Source organism: Arabidopsis lyrata (assembly GCF_000004255.2).
Source record: "Arabidopsis lyrata subsp. lyrata unplaced genomic scaffold ARALYscaffold_6, whole genome shotgun sequence".
NCBI classification, from domain to species: Eukaryota; Viridiplantae; Streptophyta; class Magnoliopsida; order Brassicales; family Brassicaceae; genus Arabidopsis; species Arabidopsis lyrata.
In genome coordinates this window covers 304888-326010 of record NW_003302550.1, presented here as the reverse complement: position 1 = coordinate 326010, position 21123 = coordinate 304888, and the positions used below count along the sequence as shown (strand labels likewise).

The window sequence follows — 21123 nt, the reverse complement described above, 5'->3', positions numbered from 1 at the left end:
GCTTTGCAGTTTCCATGCTTGCGGCGTTCAGCGGCTTGAGTGTCCATACGAAAAAATCTCTAAATATAAATTACAATTTTAAAATAAATAATATTTATCATATACTTTTTAATTATTTAGCCGTATATTGATTTCAAGTTTTTCAACTGTAACGTAACGAACATCCTCCCATGCTCCTAACAACCTGAGCTAATAGCCCTCCTTAGACAAAACCTTAAAACTATGATACATATCAAACGGCCTTATGACTAAAACGACGACATAATTAGGCCACACACGTCAAGATGGCTTCTCCTAGCACGTGCCCTTCAATTGCGATCAGCAATCTCTCTTTTGTCACCTAGGTCATATTCAAACCAACACTTTATAAAAGAACTACATGCATGTCATGACCAAATTTGATAAGAAAATAATGTATTTATAGTTTCTGTTACCGTGTGACCAATCTTGGGTGTATCATCGAGAGCGAAAAGCTTGAACTGAAAACGGTGACCGTGACTAGGCAAGAGAGGCCCACGCCATCCCGGAATCTTGTGATCGTTGTTCCCTTCCCGAATACCGGTAGTCTGCTCCTCAGTGCCGGAATATCCTTCCGGTAGGCCTTTCATCTCTGGTGGTATGTCGACGACAACCCACACCGTCCATGGCACGAGCGGTCCACTAGGATCTGGCGCATCGATGTCTTCCACCACCAATGCTAGCGATTTTGTACCTTCTGGAACGTTGTACCTACACAACTTCAACATTTTTATTATTCAATCCTTTGTTTCAATAATAAATATTGTTATAAAAAAATTATATGTCTTGATTGGCAACCACGACAGCATCGTGAAATTTTTTTAGAATCGCTAGCTATTAGCCTATATATAATTGATAAGCTATGTTAACAAAGTAATGAAAAAAAATGAAAACAAAATCCTTCGAAAATAAATCAACTAGGAAGCCTTTATGATAACAAATTGATTACTTAAAATTGTTTTATTGATAAAAATAATTGTTATTGTTGTCATAGATATACTTCTTCTTTTTTTTTGATGAAATGTTGTCATGGATTTACGTAAACATTGTTCTTGTATTGAGTAATATAAGGTCTCTCTGTTACACCATCCATAATTATATATATCGATCAAAGTCATAAATTAAAAATAGAAATAAACAGCGATACCATTCAAGAGGAGGAGAGAGATCTTTCTTAGCACCTTGACCTCCCTGGGTATACTTTCTCGGCAAATTACCGTCGTTGTCTATCGTCGGCGAAACCAGCCTGAACTCCTCACTTGACATTTTACTTATTTTGATGCTATAAACTTAACTGTTTCTTAGTTCTATCACAGAGAGTCTCTTTCTTTTCTACATCTTAAAAAAGATTGCTCCTCTCGTGTTTACTGATTTGTTGGATATATCTACGTGTACAAATACAATGATACGTGGCGGTCATGAATGACACATGGCCTCATAGGAAATCTGGGGAAGACCTGTAGGCAGTTCTGTGTTGGCACAACCCCTTATTGATCTCACGTGAAAGTAACGTCTCATTTACTCAACAGCCGAGGCGACAGTTATCTATCTCACAATTGAAAATTGTACGTTAATTTAACAAAAAAAAATACAACTTCAAAAATAATCGTTGTTTAGAAATTTCATATTATTCCTTTCCATTAATACAAAAAGAATGGCCTAGAAAATAAAATAGGAAGAATAGAATGACTAAATAGAAAGAATAGAATTCTCTGACTAAATTGCCACTGTTAACTGTTTCAAGCTCATGTCATGCGTCTTTCAAGCATAGTTGTTGTTGTTGTTGTTATCCGGTCTTTTCATATCAACTTACTTCCTATTTTTCTTACTTGTATAGATTCAAATGTGTTTATTCAAAAGGAGAAAAAACTATCAACTTTGCAATTCTGGCTAACCTATATATATATATATATTAATTATGTAAACTTATTTACTTAATTTGAGCATATAGTTTTTAGGGATCGATGATAGAATTTGTATTGGACTATGAGGGAAGAACGAAGATATTATATCAAATATGGATTGGGACAAGTACTGTACATAAACGTGGGTAATGTGCAATGAAGGTGGTTGTTTGAGAAGACAGTACGTAGAGTTTGAGTTGTAAGAAATGATTAGGGCTTTGTTTTTCGTCTGCACTTTAGTCCAATGTTTTCACCGAACCCCACTACTACGTGAAATCCGGAGCCCCACGTGCTCTTGAGATCTTTTTAGAATAAAGTCATAAACCAACGTTACCACTAAACCATTTCGGATGTAACTATATATATGTATAAGCATACTACGTAATAATTATAAACCACGACAATCACAATGGATGATTTTAATCTTCGTGGCCAAAACCCTAATTCATCATCCGCCACTTCCTCATCCTCTTCTTCTTTGCACGGTCACAAGAGCGAAACCGGAAACACAAAACGGTCAAGATCAACGTCCACGTTATCAACGGACCCTCAGAGCGTGGCGGCTCGTGAGAGACGGCACCGAATCAGCGAGCGTTTCAAGATTCTACAAAGCATGGTCCCTGGTGGTGCGAAGATGGACACTGTCTCTATGCTTGAAGAAGCCATTAGGTACGTCAAGTTCTTGAAGGCTCAGATCTGGTTTCACCAAAACATGCTTCTCTTCCTAAACAACCACGAAACTACGTCATCTTGTTACTCTCCCGGCGCCGGAGAATTTGGACCAAAACTATTTGGTTATGATGACGATTATGCCCCTATAGTGGAGACAAATTCACAAGGCATGCCACTTACGGTTATGGACTCGGAGAATACGCCGTGGTTTGGTTCGGCTCATGATGAGCAAGAACGTGACTCGTCTTAGTCGTTGCCATATGCAACATGATATGATTTACATATTGTCGCAATCTTTAGTAACTTTAGTTTAAAAATTAAATGCGTATATAATTTGAACTATATATGTGCATTTAATTTTAGATAATGTAACATATATCTATATGAGAATGAGACTAATTAACCTAGTATTTTTTTTTTGATAGGAATGTGAATATCATATAATATGAAGAGGTGAGGTTCTACAATGAAAGCATAACCTAAGTGAATGTAACCTTGCCAAAAAAGAAATAAAAAACAAGGGTTACATAATAAAAAAACAAAGCGATGGGTGTCAAACAACGCATTATCGAATCCAAAGGATCATTAAGTTGCGAAAGACCCGTCTGTTCTTTCTAGCAGTGATCGTGTTTCTGATCTCCTTCTCCAAGGTCATGAAGACAGTAGAGGCCGGGATTGAGACTTGATTATGAAGAAGATTGTTCCTCTGCTTCCATATATGGTAAATCGCAGCCTGAGCCACCAACTTCCTTAGAACCGTGGGAGCAGTGGTAGAGCTGAGCCGTGTCCACACAAGAAGAGAAGACCAAGTATAGAAAGTGCAAGGAGACAGGTTTAGTCGTAGGAGAATAAGCTTCCAAATCTGCTCGCTGAACACACACCTAAGAAAAAGGTGATCTCTAGATTCAGCAAATTGAGAACAAATGCAGCAGGCGGGAGAGATCGGCATGCCCCAAGCAATAAGACGGTCTCTAGTTGGTAGCCTGTCAAGTTGAGCTAGCCACATGTTAAAGGCATGCTTAGGTGTGGCTCCTTTGTACCAAACAGAGGATGACCAAGCCTTGGCAGGAGCTTTTAGTCTTAAACTATCCCAAGTCTCTGCAGTTGGGAACTTTATGAGGTTTGAATCACGTCCCAACCAACTGTAGAAATCATGGTCCTCCTCATCGTCAGTCAAGTGGACAGTGGAGAGCAGATCATGAACAGCCACAATTTGTGGAGAGCAGAGTCTCGGTATTCTCGCAGAGTAATTTGCGAAAGCGTCAGCCACTGAAGAGAGTAGTGGAATTCTGAGTTTTCCGGGACCCTGCTGGCCAGCAAACTTGATGAGAGTGCCAAGCGGGTGCCAGTTATCAAGCCAGAAACTACCATTCTTTCCATTCCTTATGTTGCAGGTCAAAAATTTCTCTGCAAGAGGACGCAGCAAAAGCAAGGATCTCCAGTTCCAAGAATCAGAGGCAGAAGGCTTTAGAGACCAGAAACTTTTACCTTTGATATGATGATGATGGTGCCAAGCCACCCAAAGAGAGCCGCTGCCAGCGAACAGCAGCCAGACCAGTTTTAAACACAAGGTAGAGTTCCAAGTGCTCATTCGTCTCAAACCAAGACCTCCTTCATCCTTTGGATAGCAAACTGCTGCCCAAGCAACCTTAGCTCCCCTGGAACTGTCAATGGAACCAGACCAAAGGAATCGTGCACAAAGAGACTCCATCTTCTTGATGCAAGCTTTTGGTAGCATAAAAGTAGAGGACCAGAACGTGACAAGCCCATAGATGACTGATTTAATCAGTAGAAGTCTCCCAGCATAGGACAAAGAAGAGGCAGCCCAGGATTTGAATCTTTTAACCATCTTCTCAATAAGAGATGAATATTCGGAGATTCTGAGTTTTCTACTCATTAGAGGGAGTCCCAAGTAGCGAATTGGCATAGAACCAATGGAGAATCCAGAGTTAGCAATGGCTGAGGATTCAGCAGGTTCCAAACCGGCAGTGAAAACTTGGGTTTTAGCACAATTCATAACCAGTCCAGACCAGCTAGCAAAAAGATCCATGGTATCAGAGATTCCCTGAAGAGACATGGAGGAGCCATCAAAGAACACCATAACGTCATCCGCGAACATGAGATGAGTGATATCCAGCTCTTTAGTCTTTGGATGGTGCACGATGAAACCAGCAGCAAATGAAGAGCTCATGAGGCTGCTGAACACTTCCATGGCCAAGACAAATAAGTATGGAGAGATTGGGTCTCCCTGCCTTAGCCCCTTTGAACTCTTGAAATAACCAGAAGTGTGACCATTCACAGCAACAGAAAACTGAGGGGTCGAAATACATTGGTTGATCCATCCAATAAAATTCTCCGGAAAGTTCAGAGCACGCATAATAGCAATGATGAAGCACCAATTCACTGAATCAAAGGCCTTTCTTAAATCGACCTTAAGCATTCCCCTTGGTCCCACATTTTTCCTGCCATATCCATTAACCAGCTCAGTAGCCAATAGGACATTCTCTGCAAGGAGCCTTCCTGGAATAAATGCGGATTGAGCATTTGAGATAACAGAGGGAAGCAGAACCTGAAGTCTTCCTGCCAACAGCTTAGAAATCACTTTATAAATAGAGTTGCACAGAGAGATGGGTCTGAAATCTGAAGTGGAGGAAGCGTTGGGAATCTTCGGGATAAGAACAATGGTTGTTGCATTCCATTGATTTAGCATTTTCCCAGACTTGAAAAATTCACTCACAGCTTCAACAACTTCTGGACCAATAACATTCCAGCAGCTTTTGAAAAACTCCGCAGAATAACCATCAGGGCCAGAAGTCTTATTCCTGGGGAGAGAAAACATTGCAGCCTTGATGTCCTCAGGAGAAAACTGTTTACCCAGCGCAAGATGCTGAGAATGAGAGCACCTAAACTTAAGAAGAGAAGAGATGTCTGCAGGATCAAACTGCGGAGGCTGCTCCGGACCCCCAAGAAGGTTCTCAAAATACTCAACACAGTGATTCTGGATATGAACTTGGGAATCAATTCTTGAACCATGGCTGTCCACAAGAAAATGAATGTGGTTAATAGCTTGTCTGGCAGCAGTCATACGATGAAAATAGGCTGTGTTAAGATCCCCTTCTCTGAGCCAAGTGACAGAAGACCGTTGGCAAAAGAAAGATTCCTCAGCATGTAGAAGAGTTTGCCATTTGGAGTTAGCAGTCCTCTCCGAAGCAGCAATGGAAGGATTTGGATTAGTGAGCAATTGCCGTTGGAGAAGAACAACCTCTTCTTGAGCTTCTTTTACCCTTTTCTCTAAATTAGAGTAGTTGTCCTTGCTAAACGCTCTTATAGAACCTTTCAGAGCCTTGAGCTTTTTTGATAAGATGAACATCGCCGAGCCTACAAAGTTGAAGCTGAACCAATTATGAGCAATAAGAGGCAGAAAGGAAGGATTTTGCAGCAGGAGATTCTGAAATCTGAAGGTCTTTTTCTGTCTCTGAATAGCCGGATTAAGCGTAATGCAGCAAGAGGCGTGATCAGAGAAAGCAGGATCCCCAAAATAACCAAAAGAGCTTGGGAACATCAAATGCCAATTTTCATTAACAAGAATTCTATCCAACTTTTTGGCAAGGGGGTTAGCAGATTGCTTATTCCACCAAGTATAAGTGCAGCCTCTGTAGGTTAGATCAGAAACATCAGCATCAAGCAAACAATCTTGGAACAGTCTCGTGGACAGATCAGTGTTTGGATTTAGGGAGGAGGAAAAGTCAAGAGGACAGAGCGCCTGATTAAAATCACCAAGAAGAGCCCATGGTTTCCCCACCACACTGGAAAGAGTAGAAGTGGAAATGATCTCTAACCAAAGCTCCCTCTTAACAGATTCCTCATTAGCTGCGTAGACAAAAGAAACAACTATCTCAGACTGTGCATCCGGCAGCAGAACAGCACATGTCACCATTTGGAGAGATTTATTAATGATGGACATCTTGACACTCGGATGCCACATTAACCAAATCTTCCCCAACTCAGAAAACGTATAGTTGTTGTCAAAAAGCCAACCAGGCATAATAGCAGATAGGAATTTGTGTTGCTTAGCCTGTTTGACGTGAGTCTCGATGAGACTACCAAAAAGAGGTTGGTTAACTCTAAACCAATCTCTGAAACCTCTTCTATGACTTGATTTATTAAATCCTCTCACATTCCAGCAAAAAGTGTCTATACACATTGATCAGTTTGGTTTGGGGCCCTTGCCCCGCGCAAATCTCTGTTGTCTCTGTGAGAACATCTTCAAAAACTGAGCATCATCAAAATCTGGATCAACTCCATCCTCAGAGGACTGAACATCCGAGGAATCTGAGGCAAGACTCTTAGCTTCAGAAGAGACCTGATCAGAGTGGAGCTTAACTGGACCAATATTAATGGGCAATTGTCCCTTAGAAGCAGAGGAGGTGGAAGCACCGTCAACCGCGGGAATCTTTAGAGCGGATCTTGGCTTAACTTGAATCCATTCAGAAGTACTTGGAGGAGTCTCCTGGACATGGATTTGAGGTTGAGTCATCTTCTTTTGCCAAACTGGGGGGGGCAAAGAGACTGCAGCCTCAACAGCTTTTCCCTTTCCCTTAGCAGAGTGAGGAGGTAAGCTGTGAGGAAGAACTACAGAAGAAGGAGTCCCAATGGAAGCAACTTTTAGCTGGGGCTTGCGTGCCTTCTTAGGAGCTTTGGCCTTTCCTCTAGGGCAGTCAGCAGAATCGTGGCAAGTAGAATTGCAGATAGAACAAGTCACAGGCGCAACCTTGCATTTTTTTAAGCTGTGACCCACTTCTTTGCAAAAGGAACAGACCGGGGGCATCCATGGACTTGAAACAAGCACACGACTGATTTCTCCGGATTGAAACTGCACATTGACGGCTTCTGGTAATGGCTTTCTCGGATCGATAAGCGTTAGCACTTTGGCGACATCCAGGTTTGTCAGATTTGCGGTGCTTGGATGGAGGCCCTTAGGCTCACCAACAAGTCCAGCTATATACTCAAACCCCTCCTCGTTGAAAAACTGGAAAGGAACGTTTCTCAATTCAAGCCAAACTGGGGCTAAAGAGAGCTCAGGCTTTTGAGGAATGGGGCCAGGTTGCCAATTAGCCACAAACATGGTTTGTCCTTCAATTTGCCAAAGCCCCTGACGGAGAACACGGTTCCTTGTAGCAGCGTTTGGAATTCGAAACAAGAAAGAGTTGCCCTCCATTTTACTCACGCTGATATCGCGATGAAATCGACTCCAGATTCCGTTGACAATAGCGTGAATAGTACCCTGCGCCGGTGGATCGGAATAGAACTGCCCGAGGACGAAACATTCCCAGGCCTTGGAGTTATTTTCAATAACCGAATTCGGGATCAAAACACAGGCCTCACCCGATGGGAGGGTGAAGGCTGTTCCTTTCTTTGAGAGACGGTGTGGAGAAGCTTTGAAGAGGCCTAACCATGGCGTTTCGTTGGAAGAAGAAGAAGCTGGGTCAGCCGCGGTCGCAGCTTTCGCAGAATTTGGACCAGAAGACCGCAGATCTGAAGCAGAGGTGCTTAGATCTGGAGCTGGGAGAGGAGCCTTGCAAGGGCCTTGGGCGGGAGGAGACGCTGGGGTAACCGGAGTTGAGGCAGCAACCGTCGGTGAGACAGTGGCCGGAGCAGCGGCATCGGAAACCCGGAGCGGAGGCGAGAGAGATTTTTGAGCAACCGCAGAGGGCGGCGATTTCTTTTTAGAAGAGTTTTTCTTCCTCATGAGGAGAGGAGGGCCTGAAGAAAAAGAGAGAGCAGAGCTCCGACGCCGAGGCCGACGCCGGAGAAGATGGGAAAAAGCAGACACTGTGCCCGCCGAGAGACGCCGAGTTTTGGGGTTGAGCTTTTTTTTTTTTTTTTTTTTTTTTTCTCAAAACATGATTGAAAGTACGACTTTCAATCATTTAAAAATAAGTATTGTCTGGATTTAAAAATAACCTAGTATTGTCTGGATGCATTTAAAAATAAGAACGACTTTCTGTAATGTTTTTTTTTCTTTCTTTCTCATTTCTTAGAACTCTCGTCAAATCAATTAATCTTAATATCAATTGGCATCATGTCATTTGTATCGACATATCACATATGAATCATTTGGAAACACGAAAAATGAGGGTATATAACTATATATATACAAATTGTGGGAAATTAGTGAATCCAGGCGTACTATATTATGGACTTAAGTAGATATAGAATTATCGTTTTTGAGTTTTTTTAGGCAAGTAAATATTATGAATCCAGGCTGCATTTTTTTTTTTTTTTTTGGTAGGCTGCAATTTTTTTTTGGGTGAATACAAAAAAATACAAAAAATCTAAAACATGTCAACATTTTCTTACACTACCTTTTTTCATTACCTTAACACAAAAAAATACAAACAAGCGTTTTTGTTTTCAATTGGGAAACAACACGTCGTTTCAATTGTGCGAAGACGCCACGTATTCCAAACACACGCGTGTCACACGAGAAATTGGAGAAACAGAGAAACTGGTTCTCCGATCAACGACTCCGATCACCGAGAGAAAATGGAAGTGAAAATTGAAGAATCTGGTAAAAATCAAACCTTTCCTGAATCAATTCACCTTCAATTTCCGTATTGTTTAAAAAAGTAAAGCTTTTCTAATGATTATACGGCGAAAATGGCTGAAATTGGAACAGAGAAAGCGAAGCAGATAGTGGTTCTTCTGATTGGTCCGCCAGGAAGCTGCAAATCGACGTTTTGTGACACTGTAATGCGTTCCTCTCACCGCCCTTGGTCTCGTATCTGCCAGGTCTCTCTTTTTTTCTCACTATCTATCGATTGTTTTATATTGCACACAAGCTGACTGATGAAATTCCTCAACGAGACTAAAGTATTTGGGTTGGTGAGAGTTTTTCGTATGCTGACCTGAAGTGAGAATCTAGTTCTCTTTAGATTATTGGATGAACTTATTAAATTACAAAACTTTCTGCTACCTCTACTCACAGAACAAATCTTTACCATTAGAGCATGGTGGTTCTCATAAGAAATTTGGTTGCTATCAATTTAAGATTTTTGTGTTGGCTTAGATTTAATTTGTTTCTAACTTATTTCAGGACATTATTAACAATGGGAAAGCTGGAACAAAGGCTCAGTGTTTAAAGATGGCAACAGAATCCCTTAGGGAAGGAAAGAGCGTCTTTATAGACAGATGCAATCTTGACAGGGAGCAACGCTCGGAGTTTATTAAGCTCGGTGGTCCTGGCATTGAAGTTCATGCAGTGGTTCTGGAGCTTTCTGCTCAGGTTTGTATATCTAGATCAGTCAAAAGAACTGGTCATGAAGGAAATCTACAAGGGGGACGAGCTGCAGCTGTTGTGAATAAGATGCTTCAGAGTAAGGAACTTCCGAAGGTGAATGAAGGGTTTTCTCGGATTATGTTTTGTTACAACGACGCGGATGTTGAAAATGCTAGTAACACATACAACAAGCTTGGTCCAATGGATAATCTTCCTTCTGGCTGTTTTGGCGAAAAAAAATCAGACACTAAAAGCCAACCCGGTATAATGAAGTTCTTTAAGAAAGTCAATGCTCTGCCTGGTTCATCTTCTAATGAAGCTGCTAACGCAACACAAAACGATAATGAAAAGACTAGAAATGTTAGAGTTTCGCCAGCCAAGCTTGGTTCTGCTGATATTGTTCCTACACTGGCTTTCCCATCCATTTCGACTGCGGATTTTCAGTTTGATCTTGAAAAGGCATCTGATATCATTGTCGAGAAAGCAGAGGAATTCTTGCCTAAACTTGGGACTGCACGTCTTGTCTTGGTAGACTTGAGCCAAGGGTCAAAGATTCTGTCTCTGGTCAAAGCTAAGGCTGCTCAGAAGAACATTGACTCAGCGAGATTCTTCACATTTGTCGGGGACATAACTAAGCTTCGTTCCGAAGGTGGTCTACACTGCAATGTTATAGCTAATGCTACTAACTGGTAAGGTTCCATATTTTTCTTGCTCTTCAGTAAAATGAACCAACTTATCGACTAAAATTAAGTATATACATCTTCACTGGAGTCTGGATAGCTAATTTTGTAAGCTAAATGTGCAGGCGGCTTAAACCTGGAGGTGGAGGTGTGAATGCAGCAATATTCAAAGCTGCTGGTCCAGATCTTGAGGCTGCGACAAGAGTACGAGCAAACACTCTTCTTCCTGGAAAAGCCGCGGTAGTTCCTCTTCCTTCTACTTGTCCATTACACAATGCAGAAGGAATTACACATGTCATACATGTTCTAGGACCAAACATGAACCCAAACCGACCAGACAACCTTAACAACGACTACACCAAGGGGTGCAAAACTCTCCGGGAGGCTTACACATCTCTATTTGAAGGTTTTCTATCAGTAGTACAGGATCAATCAAAGTTGCCTAAACGAAGCAATCAAACAGCGTTGTCAGATTCTGGTGAGGATATTAAGGAAGACTCTGAGAGAAACAAAAAGTACAAAGGATCACAAGATAAGGCCGTAACTAATAATTTGGAATCAGGGTCTCTGGAGGATACAAGAGACAGTGGAAAGAAGATGAGTAAAGGGTGGAGCACATGGGCATTGGCTCTCCACAGCATCGCGATGCACCCAGAGAGACACGAGAATGTCGTGCTAGAATTTTCAGACAACATCGTTGTGATAAACGACCAGTACCCAAAGGTAAAGGTGTTGATGCTGATTTATAAATATAATATCTTTCTTCTGTGAGACAGATGACAAACAAGATTTATCAATTGGGTTTAGGCGCGGAAACACGTGCTAGTACTGGCGAGACAGGAGAGTCTAGATGGGCTAGAAGATGTTCGCAAAGAGAATCTTCAACTTCTGCAGGAAATGCACAATGTTGGTCTGAAATGGGTAGATAGATTCCAGAACGAGGATGCATCTCTTATCTTCCGCCTTGGATATCACTCGGTACTTAAGTCAGCCTTTACATTCAGAGCACTAATGAATTTTCTGTTTCCCCTGAGTTTAAACTTCGGATGTGCACTTTCTGTTACTCGTTTTAGAGCTTAAAGCTAAGAGTTCAGTAGCAAAATCATTGAAATTGGTATGTTTAACATACATTGAGTTTTGTCTTTCAGGTTCCGTCGATGCGACAACTACATTTACACGTTATAAGCCAAGACTTTGATTCAGATAGTTTGAAGAACAAGAAACACTGGAACTCTTTCACATCCTCGTTCTTTCGTGACTCAGTTGATGTACTTGAAGAGGTCAAGAGCCAAGGCAAGGCCAATGTGGCGAGCGAAGATCTGTTGAAAGGTGAGCTGCGTTGCAATCGGTGTAGAAGCGCACACCCAAATATTCCCAAACTCAAATCACATGTTAGAAACTGTCGTTCTCAGTTTCCTGACCATCTACTCCAAAACAATCGCCTTGTGGCTCGACCAGTGAGGCAGTGACTTAGCTACGTATAACGACTGGTTCTATTTCGGTTAGAGATTATATTTTTTGGTTTTAAGAATTATGAAAATCTAATTTGAACGGGTGAGAGATGGAAAAATCTCTACAAGACTTTTACCACGATGCATCGCCTATTCTCAATCGAATTAGGTTTTTGTTTTTCTGGTTATTAAGTTTTTGATTGTTCTTGAGATATATGGCAAGAAGACAGTTAAAAATTGAAAAAAAAAAAAAAAAAAAACTCAAATAGGTTTTTAAATGTCAAATGACTTTACACTAGATGTTAACCCGCGGTACACCGCGGGTCTATATTGTTATTAAATAAAAAAATTGAATATTTTTTTAAGATGATCTATAAATATATGCTACTGTATAGTACACCTTGGGACAATATTTTATAACTAATAATTAGAAATTTTAAATTGTATTTATTTTATTAATATTGTTTGTCTTGTTTTGTTTAGTGTTTAAGATTGTATAATTGTATTTAGATTGTTAATTCTAGGATTTTACCCGTAGTATATCATCTCATATTAATATCGACCAAAACCCGTCTCATCATATAACTCTGTCCCGTGAAATTAAACGTCATTTTGTCATTTTATTATAAAGTTCAAATATTTATAATACTTGAAACTTCATAAAAGTTTTAATATCAACCCAAACTTCATAATTATATTTTGATTGTTATATTTAGGATTTCACCCGTAGTATACCGTCTCGTATTAATATTTTTTATAAATATTTATAATATTTAAACTTCTTATAAATTCGTATAAAGTTCAAATATTTATAATAGTTGAAACTTCATAAAAGTTTTAATATCGACCCAAACTTCATAATTGTATTTTGATTGTTATATTTAGGATTTCACCCGTAGTATACTGTCCTGTATTAATATCTTTTATAAATATTTATAATATTTAAACTTTTTATAAATTCTTATAAAATTCAAATAATTATAATATTGAAACTTCATAAAAGTTTTAATATTATACATATTTAAAACGTTTAATAAAGTTAAACTTTTTCTAAGTAAATTCATAAAATTATTATATAAATGTGATCAAATTACATATATATTTTGTTTTTAAAACATTCCTATTGTTGATCCTTGCTTAAGTAGTAAAAATGAGATCAAATCAAAAAAGGATTGCTATAAACTTCTACTTTCCTGCAAGAAAAAATAAACAAATTAAATTAAGAATTATATGGGTGAAATTAAATAAACAAATCAAATTAAATATTGTTACGATCTATTTTAAGTAATCTATATTTATGTCAATGAATAAAAATAAATTATTTGCTAAACTAAGTAGAAATTGATTTTCAAATTATTATTCTTTCCAAAATCTTAACTAAAGATTTGAGCATTAAACGTTTTTAAAATGTATTTATAGTAAGTGATTAATTTTTCCTAAAATTTTTATAACAGTTGTATAAAATTCAGTTAGTTGTTTAGGCAAATAATTAATGAATTAAGATCAATGTGATTATTGCTAATTGATCTGTTAAAAAGAAATGTTAGTGTTTTATGTAAAGTTAATATGAAAAGATTTAAAATGATTTTTGTGATTTTGTTTTGTTTTTAGTTTGGATTTTAATCCAACCACTCTTTCTTTGAATTGTTTAAAAGATTGTATAGTAGAATTTAAAGGAACAATATATGAGATAAGATATGTGATATTAATTAGTTTAGATTGTGAATATATTCGAAATCAATTAGAGAATAAAGTTATTAAGTTACGATTAATGTGGCAATTAGTTTAGGTAATAATAACAAACTGAATTCTGCGAATGGTAAATGCTAAGTATTCGGAGATGATTAATATGGAAATAGTATAAGAATATGTAGATGAATTAAAGATAACATGACTTCATTTATCAGTTTGAAATTAAGACAACATCTCTAAAATTGCTTATCCAAGATCCGAATAAACTAAAACCGGGTCAAACCCGGATCCAAAAGAATTAAAACAAAAATGTACTATAAAAATGTATATGTAGATTTAAGAACAAGCACAAATATTGAAGTTTATCATGGAAAAAGAAATTTTATTTCACCATCAATGGTACTAACCGGAGAGGTCTAAAAGCAATTAAAACCAACGGTCGAAAATTCGAAGCCAGTAGGAAAATAAATCAGAGTACTTAAAACAGAGGAAATAAAAAATTCAATTGGAAAGAAACGACAGATGGTTGAGCCACACTCAAGATTCGGTTCTCTTGCTTCTACTGGGGATTGGGAGGACGACCATTAGCAGCAGCGACGCGAGAGCCCCACTCAAGCAACTCTTTGCTCGTATCATCTTTGTGAACAATCACTTCAATGAAACAAAGACTATCTTTCTTCTCCAATGTCGCGGTCTTAATCGCTTCCACTAACTCCTCCTCGTATCTCACCTACCAAACACACAACATTCATAATATAATTAATGTTACTTAAACCAAAAATTCATATGTTTAGTTTCCAACACTAATCATTAATTACCTTTGTGGTCCAGCATTTGCCTTCACCGTTATGAATAGCATCGACAAGACCAGTGTAGTTCCAGTTCTTGATCACATTGTAAGGACCATCATGAATCTCCACTTCTATGGTGTAGCCACCGTTGTTAATCAAGAAGATGATCGTCTTCTGTCCGTTACGAATCATCGTAGATATGTCCTGAGCAGTCACTTGGAAACTCCCGTCTCCGATGAAAGACAACACTCTCTTCTCTGGTGATGCCTGTGCATATCCTAAAGTCGCACCAACAGACCAGCCAATTGATCCATACTGCATCTGAAACTCATACCTACAATAAAGTGAACAACTTTTTTCAAAACTTGTGTTTGTTTCACCATTTTCACAATGTTAAAATGTAAAAGATTCAGTTTCTTTCTCTAGATACGTACCCACATCCTTTAGGCAGCTTTAGCTTCTGGCAATTGAACCAAGAATCACCAGTTTCAGCAATCACAGCGGTTTCACTAGAGAGCATCTTCTGAATGTGTTGGAACATTGCGTTGACTCTCAAAGGTTCCCTAGGTTTGCATTTCAATGGCTTACCTTCAGGGACAAAGATCCTATGGTAGTTCTCATAAGCGGTCTCGTTACGCTTCACCCTCTTAGCCAATTCCCTAAAGAAATCGCTCATCAGAACGCAACCAAACGTAGGACCATTAGCCACAACGACGCGGTCAGGATGCACAATGATGGCTTTTTCTTTCTTGAGGAGAAGTGAGTAACCCACGGAGCTGTAGTCGTTGAATATTGGACCTGCGAAAATGTAAGCATCTGCAGATTCGACAATCTCAGAGCAGAACGGAGTGCTCACTGCTCCCCAGTAAGTACCAATGAAGTGAGGATGGTTCTCTGGTACAAAGCCTTTTGCCGAAGGCATCACCGCGAGAGGGTAGCCTGAAGCATCAGCTAGCTCCACAAAGGCATCACTTGCTTTAGCCACACGCAACTTTGGACCACCAACCATAACTGGCTTCACTGCCTTGTTCAGAAACTCCAATGTTGCTTCCACCGCAGCTTCTAAACCCATCTTGTTGCTCATCCTAATAAACAATCCAAACATTTGTGAGAAATCTAAAACAAACCCATCTTTTTTGAGTATGCTTGAATGATCACCTTGGAGTTAGGGCAAAAGGGACAGGATCACGAGCAAATGTAGGATGAGGAGTCGCAGCTAAGTTACAGCTGATGCTAATGTACACAGGCTTGCTCTCTTTCAAAGCTGTTGATATCGCCTTGTCGATCTGTTCATGAGCATCCTCCAAATTGTTCACCACAGCCTGAAAACAAACACATAGTCAAAATCTAACAAAGGAGATATGTGATGATCAAGATTGGATTTTACCTGATAGCAAGTAACAGTCTGGAAACACCTAAGCTCTTGGCTAAAATCAGGTAAACCAATGGTGTGATGAAGAATCCGGTTTGTGCCAAAGTCATTGGAGTTAGGACCTCCGACGATACAGATCACTGGCAGATTCTCACTGTATGCACCTGCGATCGCGTTCAAAACGCTGAGTCCACCAACGGTGAAGGTCACGACGCAAGCACCGACTCCACGAGATCGAGCGTAACCATCGGCGGCGTAACCGGCGTTAAGCTCGTTGCAGCATCCGATGTTGTTGAGCTCTGGTTCGGCGATGAGGTGGTCAAGAAGAGTTAGGTTAAAATCACCGGGAACAGAGAAAATGTCGGTGACTCCGGCTTGGACAAGACGGCGGGCTAAGTGACGTCCGAGAGTCGCTTCGGAGGAGTCAAGAGAGGTTGCGGTGGTGGGAGCGGAGTCTTGGATTGTTGCGACGGCGTTGCTTGGGGGACTTCCGACGTCGCCAGTTGTTGGCTTACACGTGTCGATGGATCCTATTTTGGTGTCCATTGGAATGGAATGCTTTATGAAGAATGTGAAACTTGTTTTATTTTGATGATGATGATGAATAATAAAATGATATTATTAGATGGGGTTATATAGTTGTGTTGATTAGAGAGAATAACTATGAGAATTGCACAGGCGGTTTCAGACGTTTTGGTTTCTGACTTCCTTGCGCCAAAAGCATTAAAGATTTAATGAAATATATTTGCTGTCATCTTACATTTAATTTTACAGATGGAAATTTACATATATAGATACTACTATATACACGAAACACGGATGTTTTATTTTGTACTAAAATTTTTATAAAATATTTCTATAGCTATTATTTATACGAAAAGATATGTTACGTTAGAAAATGATGAAAATAATTGTATTTTCAAAATTAGAGAATAACATGGATCTTTCATTTTCGCTATTTATTTGGTAAGATTCATTTTTGTTATAAACTATACGTATCTTTGAACTTGTTTACCAAGATGAACCATTAATGCAGCATTAATCCTCTGATTTTTCCCTCGTAAAAATGATATAACTTACATTGATTCTACGTGCCAATGAATCGAAAAAGAATATAAGAAATACTGATTCGTATTGTTCAAGAATTTTATTACCCTATAAGAAGTTAGTATACATATTAGAATTCAAAAATTTACATGTGATGCACGTAAAGACATTAATAAGATTAGAATATTCCATCCTGATTCCATCAATATTTTCACAAAACTTGCTGAATAAATATTGTAGAGCCTAATTCTTCACATAAATTAAAAAATAAAAATAGTTTGGAATAAAACATAAAATTATGTGAATCTGGCCATTTACACCATTTCGAGTCTTCTTTGTTTCCTTTCGAGTCTTCTTTGTTTCCTTGATAACGTCCGGTCCTGTTTCGGTTTAGGAATTCTGTTTTCTTGTTTAAGAATGATGAAAATCTAATTTTAACGGGTAAAATATGTAGTTATTATTTTGTTTCAGATTTAGTTTCTAGAAACAATCAGCTCTGTTCTTAGGTTTTTGGTTTTCTGGTTGTTAAGTTTTGATTAGTTTCTGGTGTTTAATTGTTTGATATTTAGATTGAGTGATCAGTTGGATTTATTCGGACTTCACGTTTAAGAAAAAGCACAAATATTGAAGTTTATAATGAAAACTTTTATGTCACGATAAGAGCATCAGCAACGCAGTTCTTCAGTATCTAAACTCAAGTGTGAACACAAATCTAAGTGTGAACACAAAAATTATAAATATTTAATTGAAAGTATTTTAAGTAGACCAATGATTGAATGACAACTGTGAAAAACGTTTGTGATGGGTTTCTCTTATAAGAAACGTTTAACTACCTCTCTCCTCTCTTTCGTATTGTTTTCTTTATTTTATTGGTGAGAGATGGTGTGAGAAACCATCGTTGCTGTTGCTCTAAGGGTTCCCTAATTAGAAGGATATTAAAAGCAAAAGCAATTAAAACCAACGGTCGAAAATTCGAAACTAGTAGGAAAACAAATCAGTACTTAAGACATAAGAGAAAGAAAAACAAGTAACAATGTGATTTGATTGCCAATAAACGAGAGATGCTTGAGCCACACTCAAGATTCGTTTCTCTTGCTTCTACTGAGGATTGGGAGGACGACCATTAGCAGCTGAGATGCGAGAGCCCCACTCAAGCAACTCTTTGCTCGTATCATCTTTGTGAACAATCACTTCAATGAAACAAAGACTATCTTTCTTCTCCGATGTAGCTGTGTTAATCGCTTCCACTAACTCCTCCTCGTATCTCACCTACAAATTAAAACACACAACAATCATAATATAATGTTACTTTAACCCAAAATTCATATATCGACTTCCAATTGTAATCATCAATTACCTTTGTGGTCCAGCATTTGCCTTCACCGTTATGAATGGCATCGACAAGACCAGTGTAGTTCCAGTTCTTGATCACATTGTAAGGACCATCATGAATCTCAACTTCAATGGTGTAGCCACCGTTGTTAATCAGGAAGATGATAGTCTTCTGTCCGTTACGAATCATCGTGGATACGTCCTGAGCCGTCACTTGGAAACTCCCGTCTCCGATGAAAGACAACACTCGTTTATTTGGTGATGCTTGTGCGTATCCTAGAGTCGCACCAACAGACCAACCAATTGATCCATACTGCATTTGAAACTCGTACCTACAATAAAGAGAAAAACTTTTTTCAAATCTTATTGTTTGTTTCACTATTTTCATTTTTAATTATTAAGAGGTGCATACATCTTCTCAGGCCGGATACCACTGCATTTTATATTGTTTCCTACCAAGTGTCACTTGAACTAGCAACCTCTAGGTTTTAACAATGTTAAAATGTAAGAGATTCAATTTCTTTCTCTAGATACGTACCCACATCCTTTAGGCAGCCTAAGTTTCTGGCAATTGAACCAAGAATCACCAGTTTCAGCAATCACAGCAGTTTCACTAGAGAGCATCTTCTGAATGTGTTGGAACATTGCGTTGATTCTCAGAGCCTCTCTAGATTTGCATTTCAATGGCTTACCTTCAGGGACAAAGATCCTATGGTAGTTCTCATAAGCCGTCACGTTACGTTTCACCCTCTTAGCCAACTCCCTGAAGAATTCGCTCATCCGAACGCAACCAAACGTAGGACCATTAGCCACAACGACGCGGTCAGGATGCACAATGATGGCTTTTTCTTTCTTGAGGAGAAGTGAGTAACCCACGGAGCTGTAGTCGTTGAATATTGGACCTGCGAAAATGTAAGCATCCGCAGATTCGACAATCTCATTGCAGAAAAGGGTGCTCACTGCTCCCCAGTAAGTACCAATGAAGTGAGGATGGTCCTCTGGTACAAAGCCTTTTGCAGATGGCATCACTGCCAGGGGATAGCCTGAAGCATCAGCTAGCTCCACAAAGGCATCCCTAGCTTTAGCCACACGCAACTTGGGACCACCGACCATGACGGGCTTCACCGCCTTGTTTAGAAACTCCAATGTTGCTTCCACCGCAGCTTCTAAACAATTCTTGTTGCTCAACCTAATTTAAGAAACAATCCACACATTTGTGAGCTTGATTCTTGAAGAGATCAGGATTGATCAGCTATATTTACCTTGGAGTTAGGTCAAAAGGGACAGGATAACGAGCAAATGTAGGATGAGGAGTTGCAGCTAAGTTACAGCTGACGCTAATGTACACAGGCTTGCTTTCTTTCAGAGCTGTTGATATCGCCATGTCGATTTGTTCATGAGCATCCTCCAAATGATTCACCACAGCCTGACAAAAACGAAACCAATGCACAAAGATAGTCAAAATCGCTCGCGCACAAATCTTGTGATGATCAAGATTGGAATATATATATACATACCTGATAGCAAGTAACAGTTTGGAAACACCTAAGCTCTTGGCTAAAATCAGGTAAACCAATGGTGTGATGAAGAATCCGGTTTGTGCCAAAGTCATTGGAGTTAGGACCTCCGACGATACAGATCACTGGCAGATTCTCACTGTATGCACCAGCGATCGCGTTCAAAACGCTGAGTCCACCAACGGTGAAAGTCACGACACAAGCACCAACTCCACGAGATCGAGCGTAACCGTCGGCAGCGTAACCGGCGTTAAGCTCGTTGCAGCAGCCGATGTTGTTGAGCTCCGGGTCGGCGATGAGCTGGTCAAGCAGAGATAGGTTGAAATCCCCGGGAACAGAGAAAATATCGCTGACTCCGGCTTGGACAAGACGGCGGGCTAAGTGACGTCCGAGAGTCGCTTGAGAGGAGCCGAGTATGGCTGCGGTGGTGGGAGCGGAGTCTTGGATTGTCGCGACGGAGTTACTTGGTAGACTTCCCACGTCCATTGGTAAATTAGCTAGCTAGTATATGATTATGAAGCTCTTTTTGTTCTTTCTTGATGAGTAGTATATATAATGCAGTTAGAAGGTGAATTATATAGATGTGCGGACTAGATTAGAACACAAAACACTACAAATTTATTAACTATTTATATAGTTTTTAATACGAAAATACATACTATAATGTTAGAAAATGTTCAATTAGACATAGCATTAATCCTCTGATTTTCCTCTCTGGACTTACATATTTTAATTCAACGTGCAACGAAACGAAAATAATATATTTCATTTGTTTATAAAGAAATACTGAGTTGTATATATTGTTCAAGACGACTTTTATCTTAAATAAATTTGTATCCTTTTTTTTTTTTGATATACCCGATCGGCTGATCCGGTCAGCCTCGGTAGGAACGCATCGGAGTGCTACAGAGTGAACTCACTATCACCCCGAGGAATGGGCTACCACACTGCCTGATCCGAATTTGAATGCTTTCCGACTAATGCCCGGGGATAGCTGGATCGCATGTTACCAGACTACCAGGTGAACTTTCTGGACCGAAACCCAAACCCAGACTTCCTAACAAAGTGTTGATAACAGCGAGGGAGGAAGATCGAACCCGGGTTCGGGGATTTCACCCTCAACGCCGGACTCGCCCTACCACTCGCCCACCACCTTGCGGGCTTGTATCCATATTAGAATTCAATAATTTACATGTGATATGCTGATGCGCGCAGGGACATCCTGATCCCTCTCAATATTGGTTTTAGTTTTATGCATGGCGAAATATACCCTAATCCTTCACATGTCTATGTTGCCATGTTTAACACGATTTCGAGTCCTTTTATTTCCTTGCTTCTTATAAAGTCAAACGCTTCATGCATATTCAG

General features: G+C 39.5%; 5 protein-coding genes across 7 annotated transcripts; 2 read left to right on the top strand and 3 right to left on the bottom strand.

Annotated features, from left to right (window-relative positions):
• Window positions 1–13: 13 nt before the first annotated feature.
• On the bottom strand, window positions 14–1576 carry LOC9309085 (UPF0098 protein aq_1250). Of its 2 annotated transcripts, none has more exons than XM_021023017.1 (3): window positions 1166–1576; window positions 435–729; window positions 14–330 (listed from the first exon to the last, which is right to left on the bottom strand). In XM_021023017.1, the coding sequence occupies exons 1-3, from the start codon at window positions 1282–1284 to the stop codon at window positions 319–321; spliced, it is 426 nt and encodes a 141-aa protein (XP_020878676.1). In that variant the 5' UTR covers window positions 1285–1576; the 3' UTR covers window positions 14–318. The 2 variants fall into 2 exon arrangements, with proteins under 2 accessions (XP_020878676.1, XP_002870932.1); XM_002870886.2 differs by having other exon boundaries at window positions 14–340; window positions 1166–1570.
• A 410-nt stretch (window positions 1577–1986) lies between these two features.
• LOC110227909 (transcription factor bHLH140) lies at window positions 1987–3000 on the top strand. The gene has a single exon (XM_021023920.1). It carries the CDS (start codon window positions 2332–2334, stop codon window positions 2842–2844), a length of 513 nt encoding a protein of 170 aa, XP_020879579.1. The 5' UTR covers window positions 1987–2331; the 3' UTR covers window positions 2845–3000.
• Window positions 3001–9006: 6006 nt separating this feature from the next.
• Window positions 9007–12182, top strand: LOC9307002 (transcription factor bHLH140). Of its 2 annotated transcripts, XM_021023251.1 has the most exons (7): window positions 9007–9165; window positions 9274–9386; window positions 9691–10562; window positions 10679–11031; window positions 11116–11276; window positions 11361–11531; window positions 11702–12182. In XM_021023251.1, the coding sequence occupies exons 1-7, from the start codon at window positions 9141–9143 to the stop codon at window positions 12020–12022; spliced, it is 2016 nt and encodes a 671-aa protein (XP_020878910.1). In that variant the 5' UTR covers window positions 9007–9140; the 3' UTR covers window positions 12023–12182. The 2 variants fall into 2 exon arrangements, with proteins under 2 accessions (XP_020878910.1, XP_020878909.1); XM_021023250.1 differs by having other exon boundaries at window positions 9009–9165; window positions 10679–11276.
• A 1869-nt stretch (window positions 12183–14051) lies between these two features.
• On the bottom strand, window positions 14052–16543 carry LOC9307001 (pyruvate decarboxylase 4). Its single transcript, XM_021023610.1, has 5 exons — window positions 15875–16543; window positions 15646–15809; window positions 14922–15572; window positions 14515–14821; window positions 14052–14426 (listed from the first exon to the last, which is right to left on the bottom strand). The coding sequence occupies exons 1-5, from the start codon at window positions 16403–16405 to the stop codon at window positions 14256–14258; spliced, it is 1824 nt and encodes a 607-aa protein (XP_020879269.1). The 5' UTR covers window positions 16406–16543; the 3' UTR covers window positions 14052–14255.
• A 1298-nt stretch (window positions 16544–17841) lies between these two features.
• On the bottom strand, window positions 17842–20473 carry LOC9307000 (pyruvate decarboxylase 3). Its single transcript, XM_002870884.2, has 5 exons — window positions 19756–20473; window positions 19501–19664; window positions 18777–19427; window positions 18264–18570; window positions 17842–18175 (listed from the first exon to the last, which is right to left on the bottom strand). The coding sequence occupies exons 1-5, from the start codon at window positions 20239–20241 to the stop codon at window positions 18005–18007; spliced, it is 1779 nt and encodes a 592-aa protein (XP_002870930.1). The 5' UTR covers window positions 20242–20473; the 3' UTR covers window positions 17842–18004.
• Window positions 20474–21123: the final 650 nt, after the last annotated feature.

Bases quoted from the DNA above. Each gene is read 5' to 3' on its own strand.
- LOC9307000 (XM_002870884.2), bottom strand. From the start codon at position 20,241: ATGGACGTGGGAAGTCTACCAAGTAACTCCGTCGCGACAATCCAAGAC. The intron at 19,428-19,500 runs GTAAATATAGCT...TTCTTAAATTAG, and splicing joins CCTTTTGACCTAACTCCAAG to GTTGAGCAACAAGAATTGTT. The intron at 18,571-18,776 runs GTACGTATCTAG...TCTTTATTGTAG, and splicing joins AGGCTGCCTAAAGGATGTGG to GTACGAGTTTCAAATGCAGT.
- LOC9307001 (XM_021023610.1), bottom strand. From the start codon at position 16,405: ATGGACACCAAAATAGGATCCATCGACACGTGTAAGCCAACAACTGGC. The intron at 15,810-15,874 runs GTAAAATCCAAT...GTTTGTTTTCAG, and splicing joins AGACTGTTACTTGCTATCAG to GCTGTGGTGAACAATTTGGA. The intron at 15,573-15,645 runs GTGATCATTCAA...ATTGTTTATTAG, and splicing joins CCTTTTGCCCTAACTCCAAG to GATGAGCAACAAGATGGGTT.
- LOC9309085 (XM_002870886.2), bottom strand. From the start codon at position 1,284: ATGTCAAGTGAGGAGTTCAGGCTGGTTTCGCCGACGATAGACAACGAC. The intron at 730-1,165 runs GTATCGCTGTTT...GAAGTTGTGTAG, and splicing joins CTCTCTCCTCCTCTTGAATG to GTACAACGTTCCAGAAGGTA. The intron at 341-434 runs GTAACAGAAACT...AATATGACCTAG, and splicing joins CACCCAAGATTGGTCACACG to GTGACAAAAGAGAGATTGCT.
- LOC110227909 (XM_021023920.1), top strand. From the start codon at position 2,332: ATGGATGATTTTAATCTTCGTGGCCAAAACCCTAATTCATCATCCGCC.
- LOC9307002 (XM_021023250.1), top strand. From the start codon at position 9,141: ATGGAAGTGAAAATTGAAGAATCTG. The intron at 9,166-9,273 runs GTAAAAATCAAA...AAATTGGAACAG, and splicing joins AGTGAAAATTGAAGAATCTG to AGAAAGCGAAGCAGATAGTG. The intron at 11,532-11,701 runs GTACTTAAGTCA...TTTGTCTTTCAG, and splicing joins TCCGCCTTGGATATCACTCG to GTTCCGTCGATGCGACAACT.